The following is a 10,863-nucleotide window of genomic DNA, read 5'->3' on the forward strand; positions in this document are numbered from 1 at the left end:
ATATTCTTTTTTAAGGTTTCATTTCTTATTTTAAGAGGAAATAACAATTAATCCTCCTCTTTAGACGAATTTGTTAACCCCTCTTAAATGAGGGGTTAACTAACTTTAAGCCTCGTGAAGGGTTTGCTAACCCTTCAACCAAATTAACCTCTTTGGATGGTTAGTGAAGGGTTAAACCCCTTAACCCTTCTCTTAACCCCTTGACAATTGCGATATTAACTTTTAGACCTCGTTTGGTATGTGGGAATTGGTGAGAATGGAATGTTCATTCTCACTTCTCATTCATGTCTATAGAATGCATCGTCTTTCTGAAAGTTAGAATGCATATTGTCACTTCTCCTTCATTCCCACTTTTCGTAGGAATGGGCATTCCTAATGAGTTTGTAGGGAACGGACAATCTCACTTAAATATGATTGCTTATTAAATACTCATATCAAGCATTAAAAAGATTTTTGTTCTCACTTGATTCTCTAATTACACCCAAACATGAGAGTGAGAATGAGTATTTCATTCTCAAATTCATTCTATTCCATTCTGTGCTTCATTCCATTCCCACTCGATCTGATTCCCGCGTACCAAACGAAGCGTTAAGGTTATTTAGGGCTTTCAAAGTTGACATTTAATTTGTAATTAAATTAGGATTTTTATTGTATAGGTCTAAATCATCACTTTTTAAACAATTTATTGATCTTATTTCACAATTTCTCAGTTTCATCTTTTGTCATTTTTTGTAATTTTATTTTAGTTTCTGTTAAAGTTGTAAATTTTTATTTTTGTTTTCTCTGTTCTATCTCTATTATTTCTTTGTTTTTTTTTTGTTCTTTCTCTCTACTATTTCTCTTTTATTTTCAAATTTTATGCAATTTTGTTTTTTTGGTTCCCTCTCTACTATTTCTCTTTTTCTTCTATTCTTTCAACGTTCTCTTTTATTTCACTTTTCTACATATAACAGAGAAATTTAAGATTTGATGAATTTCTTGATTGTTTGCTTGATTGGGCTCTAAAGTAGTTTGAAGCTAGAAATTTTGCTGGCAATTAGTGATATCCTTGTTAAAGTTTTGTAGACAAGTTGCTTGAATAAATTTGGAGATGTTATGATCCTGCTACTGATCGATAAGCTTTATTTTTCCTTACAAAGAAAAAAATAGAGCTATATATATAAGTGATATAGTGAGATGGTGAGATAGATTGCTTAACGTGAGATGGTCATTCTACATCGTTGGATATAAATAGTTGGTTAGATTTGTTAATATACTAATTAATTAATTAGAAGTAGACCCCACACTTAATTAGCTTTCTCTGTTATGAAGATCTCATGTAGATCTCTCTCAAGATAACACCGCCTACCTCCTCTCTCGTTTCCACTCCGACGCTTTACAAGCAGCTTCTCAGTGGCAAGGCTTCTCGTTAAACTTTTGAACATTCATTATGGATTAATGGGAAAAAAATAAAAGCAAAAGGTCATTAAAATTTTTGGACAAGCATGCAAAAGATGTCAAGCATCCTTACCTCAAGCTATTGTTATCGAGGCGCAAGGCGCAAGGCGGGGCATAAAGGTCCCTTACGCGCACCATGCGCAAGACGCACAACGATGCGCGCGCCTCACTGAATTGAGACGCACAACTCAAACTAATATTTTTCAACATAAGACAAAGAAACATATAAGCAACATGTTTATAAATTGATACATAAAAATACCGAGAAATATATTTTCACCTACTAAATCACGAAAGAGTCTTAATTAGCATGCATAACATAGAGAAGTTCATAAATTTTCATAAATCACAATGCAAGATAATCTCCAACATAAGAAAAAGTCTATGAAACAAAATAAGCAAGTAACAAATAAGAAATATGTATTTTTATTTAAAATATGATATATGTATTTTTAAGTAACAATTAATTAAGTGATTAAAAAACATGATTGTTCATAATTTTTTAGTTAGCATTTTTAATTGTTATTTGCTAGTTAAAATAAAAGATGGAGAATGGATGTAATCATTACATATTTACATGTTCATAATTTTTTAGTTAGCATGCTAATTAGAAAAGGAAGTTACAAATAGCAAATAAGTATACTAAATTACTAATTACTGTTTTCTTTTAATAGGTTAAACATGAAAAGGTGGAGAATGGATTAGCAACTAGCAAGAAAGAGTCTATTACATGATGTAAATATGTAATATGTAAATTATTTAAAAAAAAAATTGAAAAAAGAGTCTATTACATGATGCAGGTGTCAAGCGCACATGAGGCGCGCACCTCGCGCACGCCTCGTGTGCGTGCAGTGCCCCGCTTCTGGTGCGGGGCACAATTGCTCAACCCGCAACGGCCCGCGCCCGGGGCGCGCGCTTCGATAACAATGCCTCAAGCTGCAAAAATATTATACATATGACAAATGCTCAACATCATTGGAGAATCTTATACACTTGTTCATTGATTGATCCAACAACAATAAAATAAATAAAAATTATAGTTCTATGTTCAATTGAACTTCAGTTTTTTTACTAGCCTAAAATTATATATCAAATTTGTCTCTTCCAGTCTCAAATTCTCCAATGTTGTCGACATGGCATGGGTATTATATATCAAATTTGTCTCTTCCAGACTCAAATTCTCTAATGTCGTCGACATGGCTTGGATATGTATTGTATTGGAGTGGAAAAAAGAAACGAAAGAAACAAAGAAGATGAAAAATTATATCTCAAACTTTTGAACCGTTTATTTCGATTTATATGTTTTGGGTTGTATGTAAATAAAATATTAAGCATATTGGGTTATAGCTACTCATGCATCAAGTGATTGTAGAATTAACTATTTTACAACAACACAACTAAAGAAATAATCAAAAATATATGTTAGAGGTAGTGAAACATCATAATTTTTGTTTTATAGATGCTTAAGACATTTAGATCATGATGAATGGATGGGCTCATCCATAGGAATAGTCTAATCCATGCATAAGAGGCGTTTCCTTAGATTGGATCTAAAGTGTCACCTTAGGAACATTTTTCCCTATATTTAGGTATTGGTGTCATTAATATTGTAAAAATATCACACACTAGTTATGTTTGTAGACATATAGTTTTGTGATCAAAGTTTCTGGATCTTTCACTAGAGGGAATTGACCTGATCACCTCCATTGCAGATCCACCAATGCACATATGCTAACCATTGTGAAATGCCTCAAATATGATGTAATGTCAGGTAAATTACTTTGAAACTTAGGTTGATTAGACTACATAACTTCAATTTAATAAGATTCACTAAGTTGACTTATTGTTGATAAATAATACACAATATATGAACACAATCACAAAACTTTCAGCAAATTCGCAATCTTAAGATCTCAAATGTAGTAGGGCAAGTTGCTAAACACGCTATAGAACAACATACTATTCGCTAAATATTTCTTCAAACAATTAAATCAACAATATCATACAATTTTCAGTAAATTCTTACAATCTTAAGGGCTCAAGTGTAGAAGATCAAGTTGCTAAACAAGATATAAAACAACATATTGTTCACATAATGTTTGTTCAAATTTTTTTATAGGTGATGTTTTTCTATAGGATTAATCACACATTAATACTCTAAACTCTAAAGTCTCATCAATTTTCAACTTTGGCATTCTGAAGTTTAAATTTGACCAAATAATACCCCCAAAGTTTCACCCTTTTAACGTAAATACCTTCTGTTGCATCACCATTGTTAGCCCTCATGTTTTGATGATGTTCTTACAACCACCATTATCGGTACTAATGGCTTATTGAGTGTAAATGTAGTAAAATCATTTGTCAAGCTCGTTAGTGCCATTAACGGAGGATGGATGGAATATACGCTAAAACGAAGACATCTAAAGGAGGAGGAGGCCAAAAAGATGAAGCAACGTTATTTCAAGAACAAAGGCATATAAAAGCTTCATCCGATTCAAGCTATATCAAAGCTCAAGTATTGCTTTCAATATGAGGATATTAGCCTTCTTTTGTTCTTCTCTCTAGTGCTAGAATGTAGGCAAAGAGTTACTGAGTTTACTTGAAGCTATTGGGAATCACACACACGTTTTTAGACTTGTGTCTTTTAAGCGTTTTTTCACAAAACACTATTTTTCACAAGTATGAGTATCTATCTGCAAAATTCTTTTTCCAAACAGTTTGTTTTTAGTATTAAAAACATTTTACAAAGTTTCAGAATTTTCAGAGGTCAAATGAATATCTTGCAAATATTTCAAGTTGGTCAAAAACCTGTTTTCTGGAAAATATCAGAAATCGGTCGACCGGCCCGGTCGCCATCCCTTAGTATCTTTCCAGATTGTCGTCGGTCGACCGATACGGTCGACCGAATTTCTCAACCCTTAATCGGTCGACCGTGCCGGTCGACCGATGAGTCTCTGGATGTTTTGTCAAAACTCCTTAGCTGCTGGCGGTCGACCGATTTTTTCGGTCGGTCGACCGAAGGTATTTTTCGGTCGACCAATATTTTCTTCGGTCAACCGATTTTTGCCTCTGTTCAGCCGCGACTTTTTTAAAACGGTCGTTTGCCTCGAACCCTGTGCTTTCACTTGTTAGTGATTGGCACAGTCTGTGATGAGGGTCTGAAGAAGAGATTATTATCTCATTTGGGTAGATTTGTTTTTTGTTTTAAAATGATTTAAACTCTCCTATAAAATCCCCAGACCTCTTCTTCTTCCTCTAAGCCCTAACGTTTGAAAACCAGAGAGCTTTTTCTGTTTCCTGAGAAAATTTTCAAAACTCTGTTTTTCTCTCTGTTTCAAGTGTGTTTCACTTCCCAGCTTCAGTACTCTTCTCTTTGCTATAGGGGCTTGTGTAAAGAGAGGTTCTTGCTTGTTTTTTCTTCTGCTGCTGTGTGGTTGAGATCTGTGGAGATCTACTGTGAGGGAGTGTGTCCTGTGCTTTCACTTATTAGTGATTGGCACAGTCTGAGGTCACAACCTGCAAAGTAGATTATCTTCCTAAATAGGAAGATTGGGTTTTTGTTTTTATTGATTTAAACTCTTTTATAAAAACCCCCAAGCCTGCTTCTTCTTCTCCAAGCCTAACGTTTGAAAGAGAACCAGAGAGCTCTGTTTCTTCCTGAGAAAATTTTCAAATCAAACTTGTTCTTCTGAGTTCTTGTGTGTGTTTCACTTCCCAGCTTCAGTACTCTTCTCTTTGCTATAGGGGCTTGTGTAAAGAGAGTGTCTTGCATTTATCTTCTGCTGCTATGAGTGAGATCTTGTGTAGATCGACTGTGAAGGAGTGTGATCTGTGAGATCAACTGTGTAGTGAGAGAGAGATCTTGTGGGATCTTTGTGTAGACGAAGTTCCGGCTTCCAAACCGGATGTGTTAGTGGATTTCTCCTCGAGAGTGGGGAGCGGGGACGTAGGTCAGCGGGCCGAACCTCGTTAACACATCGCGCGTCAAGGATAACGATTCCTAACTTTATCTCTTTCTTTATTATTGCACTTCTGTTACTGTGGTTTGTTTGTACTGTTTTTTAATTGCATATTAGAGCCTCTTGACCCTAATCACCCCCCCTCTAGGGTCCTTCAACCATTAGATTTGCCGATAAAAAGTACTTTACAGTTAATTCTTCCTTTCAATTTAAGGTTTTCCTTCAATATTTGTTGCAAATATTGTTAAATAGGAGTTATTTTTTGCCACATGTTAGTGCCAAATAATTGAAATGAAGAAGGAAGAGAGATTTGGAGAGGTTTCTTTTCAATTTAGGGTATAACAGTCCAAATATTATCACGTGATATTCATGTGATGCCTTTTAAATATAATTTTGAATAGTGATACAATGGGAGGTATTGGAGTTAAAATTTGAGAAATTTTGAGGTATTATTTTGGAAAATTTAAACTTTAGTGTCTAAATGTTCAAATTCGTGAAACTTTGTGATATTATGGGCAAAATTAAAATTTCAAGTAATGAAAGTTGAAAATTGATATAATTATCTACTTATTTTGACAAGTGCTATGCCGTCTTCAAACAACTGAAAGTCTACAATTACTTCACTAAATTAAACAAACATAAGAAGCTGGTACCTCCTCCACTTGGTCTCTTCCTCATCAATAACCACCTCAGCAGGCTGAATCTGGTTGCTCAACTTCTCAATTATATCTGCAATTAACAACAAATTCCAAATTACCTACATAAATCCCTGCAATTAACAACAAATTCCAAATTACCTACATAAATCCCTCTAATCAGAAAACACAAAATTCCAAAGAAACTCAACCCACCAGAAGAATCAATCATCTGCTGGCCATCCACGACCAAAATCGGCACTTTCTGATAATCAGACCACTTGATCTCCTTCTTACTCAAAGGATTCACCTCGACAATCTTATACGGTATATCGTGATAATCCAAGAACGCCCTCACCTTATTGCAGAAGGGGCATGCCTCGTACTGGTACAGCACCACATCCTTCGGCATCAAGATCCGGCCGTGTCGGTGGAGCCTTCGCCTCCGCCTCTCCGCCGCCGCCGCCGCCGCCGTTGAGAACGACAGCGAGAAGGACAGAGCTCCCACGACGCCGAGGGAGATCGACTTCGGCGGAGGAGACAGCGCAGGGCTCGCGTGCTGTACGATGCTCCGCGGGGAAGTGCGCAGTCTCTGGCGGCAGAGGCGGCGAGTGGAAGCGGAGGAGGAAGGAGGATGAGGAGGAGTAGAAGGATGGAGCTCTTCGGGTTAGCATCGACGTCGGCATTTTCGGTCGGATCTGTGGCTCTGATTTGGTTGCGGATATAAAACCTAATAACTGTTTTGGGGTTGCTGCTGGATTTTGCTTGGAGAAGAGGACGAGGAAACTAGACTGGAAGATGCGGCTCATTTTGAGACGCGTTGGATCGGAACCGAGTGCACGCGTGGTCTAATTTTTGACGCTGAACCGGATCGGGATTTGATGAAGCATGGGCTCGCTTGGCCCATTGAGGACGGTGTTTCATAACAGGACCGGCGAATTGGCTGGAAAGAGACCATAGAATGAAAGCGTGAGCTGAAAAATAGGATTATCAAGTTACATACTATTGAGGCCATGACTATGATATCATCTTCTTTATTACGTGTATGCTCTGAAGGAAAATCAAATGAGAAAAATCTCTCTACAGCTTGATAGGTCAGCTTCTCTCTTCACAAAATTTTTTGACCCGTGTCCCTCTTTATGAGCAATTATATGTGTGTATATGTATGTATGTATATGTGTATGTATGCGTGCTTGAACTACAATAAAATAATGATAGATATTTATAGTAAAAAACTATCGCAATATTGTATGCTTGAATCCTACCAGCTTTAATTTTAAGCTTCTTATTATTTATGTTTTAAAGCTTACATTGAGATAATTTGCTCTTGCATTCTAGTGTGATCTAGAACTTTCAGCACATTTTAGTGTTTTTCCTAGCTAGTTCTCTTTTTACTTGTTGTAGTCGCGACTTACATATTTGTCCTATATTTATCCGGTGTTGTTGACAGGCATACCATGCAAGAATGTTGTGAGAGCAATTAACTTGAGAAGAGAAGATGTGAATGATTATGTCAGTGATTATCATAAGACTAAGACATACTTGGAAGCATATAGGAAGCTTGTTCTGCCTGTTCCAGATCAATCTATGTGGCTAGCTTCATCCCAACTACAAGTAAATCCACCTAGAATAAGAAGGCAACCTGGCAGACCAAGGAAGGAAAGAATTAGACATAATGATGAGCCAAGAAGAACACAAAGATCATGCACTGTCAAGTGCACTAGATGCAAGTAGTATGGGCACAATTCTAGGGGTTGCAAAGGAGGACCAACAGCTTCAAGTCAAAGGCAGGGACAAAACAATGATGGTCTAGGAGAGTCACTTAATGCCCATAATCAAAGCAAAAGGAGGTAAAGAAAGCTAAGGAACGAAAACCAAAAGCTGAATATGAGAAATTCAAGAGGATTTCAAGAAAGAAAAAAAAGAAGTCAACATCTGGAGAATGCATCGGTCAGGGAGGAATTCTTTTTTCTTTTTTTTTCCTTATAAAAATAAATCTTATTCTTGCTTTGTCTTTTGGTAGTTTTTCACATTTTCCCCTTCATTCCCTAGAGAATTCACTCTTTAATTTCAATCTTGCACCTACAGGTAATGTAGAGTCTTCTATGGTTTCACCGATTGGCCGTCCTACTGACATATGGAGGAATGATCTGAACCAAATAAACACATCATAAAGAGGAGGTAATGAGAAGAGTGTAAGATACAGAAGTGTCTTTTCCCTTGTCTCAAAAAAAATTTAAATTTGTTGAGGTTACATGTATGTAAATATTGTCGAACATAGGTTATAACATCTTTCCTCCGGTTGTTATTGGTGTTCAAAATGGAGGTGGGATATCAAATGTTATTTCATAAGTTGCTCAACCTGTTCACACAAGGAGGAAGGGATCAAGCACTTCACAAGTGGGAGCTAATACACTTCACAAATATGATCGGTTAAATTTTTTGTTTTTCTTTTTATTGTAATTAAATCATGTACTCAAATTTAGGATGTTGGTGTTGGCACATCTACTACCTCACTAAAGTCTAAGAACGTCAACCTGGGAAATACAAGAAGAAAATAAGAAAGGAGCCTGAAAGAGGTAATAGTATTTCATCGTCTAAGTATCATGATCTCTAGTGAATAGAATTAATTCGTGAAAGTTTGTAGTTATATTGATTTAATTTTTCTATTTTAGTGAACGAAGACGTAGCGAAAGACGCTAAGAGTGTTTCTGCAAGGACTGTTAGAGGACAACAAAGCTTTGCTACAGGAACAAACATTGATGCTACACAAATATGAGGACAAATGTCAGGTGGAGGAACAAACATTGCTGCTGAGATGTGATGAACTAGTCAAACAATTTGCATTAGTGTTAATGATGGAGTAATTGCCATTTTGAACAATGTGGGCAATTGTTTTGCATTACTGTATTCTCATGCAATTCTTGTCATTTTGGACGGCATGGCACATTGAGTAATTATATTTTGGGAAACATGTTGCAAGCAAATCTTGTAATTTTGCACATTTTAGTTGTTTAATGAATGTCAAATTGATTTCCTATATTATGAAGGGGAGCATCAAGTTGATTTTTATGTTATTACTCTCTCTCTCTCTCTCTCTCTCCACTACTGCATAGTGGACTATTGGCGACGGACAATTCCGTCGCCAAAAGTCGAAAATCCGTCGCTAATAGTTTTAGCGACGAAAAAATAAGAATTCCGTCGCTAAAACTCCGTCACTATTACGAGGGTAGGTAAATCACTTTTTAGCGACTGATTTTCCATTGCTAATTATCAGCGACGGATTTATAGCGACGGAATATCCGTCGTTGATTCTTGATTTTTGGCGACGGTAATTTCCGTCGCTATACATTTTAGCGACGGACTATCCGTCGCCAAAGGCATGTATCAGTTCACGTGTACCGTATCAGTTTTCCGTCGCTATTAGTATTTTTAGCGACGGAAAATCCGTCGCTAAAAGTCAGCAGAATTTTTTTAAATTTTTTTTTTGAAAAATAAAAATCCCCTGTACAATATATTTCACAATAAAACATGTACAATAAAGATACACAGCACAAGCACATATAACACATATTTCATTCTCACGCATATATAACACACATTTCACTAAAAACATAATAAATATCCCAACATTATAAATGTTATTTATACAGCACACCCATTGTTTTCAATGTTAAAACAAATAAAATCAGTCTCGGTCATCATCATCCTCATCACCAGCTCCACCTTGTCGAGAAGTCTCAGCCTAAAAATATAAATAAGACGTTATAGAACAATACGTACATTATCAAAAACTGAATTTTATTATAAAACAACATGGCATGACATGCAAGTATAGCAATAATAGAGTATGATGGCATATTCTTACATGTTATATGATTCGGAGAGAGAATCATGGCATATTTTTATGTATTATACGCAAGCACGCACATGTTTTTAACAACGCACGCACACACCCTAACCCCACCCGCACACACGCACGCACGCGTACCTATCTCCACCAACACGCACACACGCATGCACGAGTACCCAGCTCAACCCAATCCCCACACTCCCCCCTCCCCCACCACGACCAAACCCAACATCAAGCACGCACATAACGACCACGACAACACAACACATGCAACACCACAACACAACAATAACAACACCTTCACCACAACCACAACAATCCCCCAACCCCACCCACCAACCAACCAAACTCCTACCACAACCACCACGACGAAAACACCCACCAACCAATAACATAACCAACGACCCTACGCACGAACGCACCACAAGAAAACAAAACAACCAACTAACCAACTCATTAACCAATACAACCATCGCTACACACGCACGCACCATCAACACCACCATCACATAAAAACATTAAGTATATAATTTTAGTTGTGTTTCGGAGAGAGATATAGTTTGTGTGTAACAGTTTGTATCAGTGTGCATCGGTGTGTGTGTGTGTGATATCATTTAGTCACATGGCATACTCATAACTAAGTAAGAATTTTATATTTAATTCATTTAATTAAAAAAGAAATATAACCGTCTCCTATATGCCTCCTGAGCATCAGAAGGCAGAGTCGATATGAACTGGGTGAATTCCAGCTCCCTCTGTTCCCGGCGCCTCCGTTCTTCCTCCGCCATCTGGAGTAGCTCTGACTCCCGATGCGTCTGCCAATCTTCCATCGCTTTCATCCGCTGCTCCATAGTCGGGTCTTGAGAAGAACTGCATCCTGGCTGTGCTGCAGACTCGTAGGTGCTATTGGACTCGTACGGCCGATGCTCAGATCCTCTCCACCGGTATCTGTTCTTCCTACTCGGTCTAATGACCGTCT

The 10,863-nt window shown here is 37.2% G+C and overlaps 1 protein-coding gene and 1 long non-coding RNA gene across 7 annotated transcripts; one reads left to right on the forward strand and one right to left on the reverse strand.

Moving 5' to 3' along the window:
• On the reverse strand, positions 5,569-6,895 carry LOC109823756 (prostaglandin E synthase 2-like). 2 transcript variants are annotated; one of them, XM_020390138.1, is made up of 2 exons: positions 6,248-6,895; positions 5,569-6,165 (listed from the first exon to the last, which is right to left on the reverse strand). In XM_020390138.1, exons 1-2 carry the CDS (start codon positions 6,441-6,443, stop codon positions 6,116-6,118), a joined length of 246 nt encoding a protein of 81 aa, XP_020245727.1. In that variant the 5' UTR covers positions 6,444-6,895; the 3' UTR covers positions 5,569-6,115. The 2 variants fall into 2 exon arrangements, with proteins under 2 accessions (XP_020245727.1, XP_020245718.1); XM_020390129.1 differs by having other exon boundaries at positions 5,996-6,125; positions 6,248-6,840.
• Positions 7,002-9,053, forward strand: LOC109823773. Of its 5 annotated transcripts, XR_002242468.1 has the most exons (5): positions 7,002-7,125; positions 7,482-7,981; positions 8,120-8,212; positions 8,518-8,610; positions 8,707-9,053. It is a non-coding gene; the product is annotated as an uncharacterized LOC109823773 (long non-coding RNA). The 5 variants fall into 5 exon arrangements; XR_002242463.1 differs by having other exon boundaries at positions 7,482-8,431; XR_002242467.1 differs by having other exon boundaries at positions 7,482-8,212.

This window comes from Asparagus officinalis, chromosome 1 (assembly GCF_001876935.1).
Source record: "Asparagus officinalis chromosome 1, Aspof.V1, whole genome shotgun sequence".
In the NCBI taxonomy this organism is placed as follows: domain Eukaryota; kingdom Viridiplantae; phylum Streptophyta; class Magnoliopsida; order Asparagales; family Asparagaceae; genus Asparagus; species Asparagus officinalis.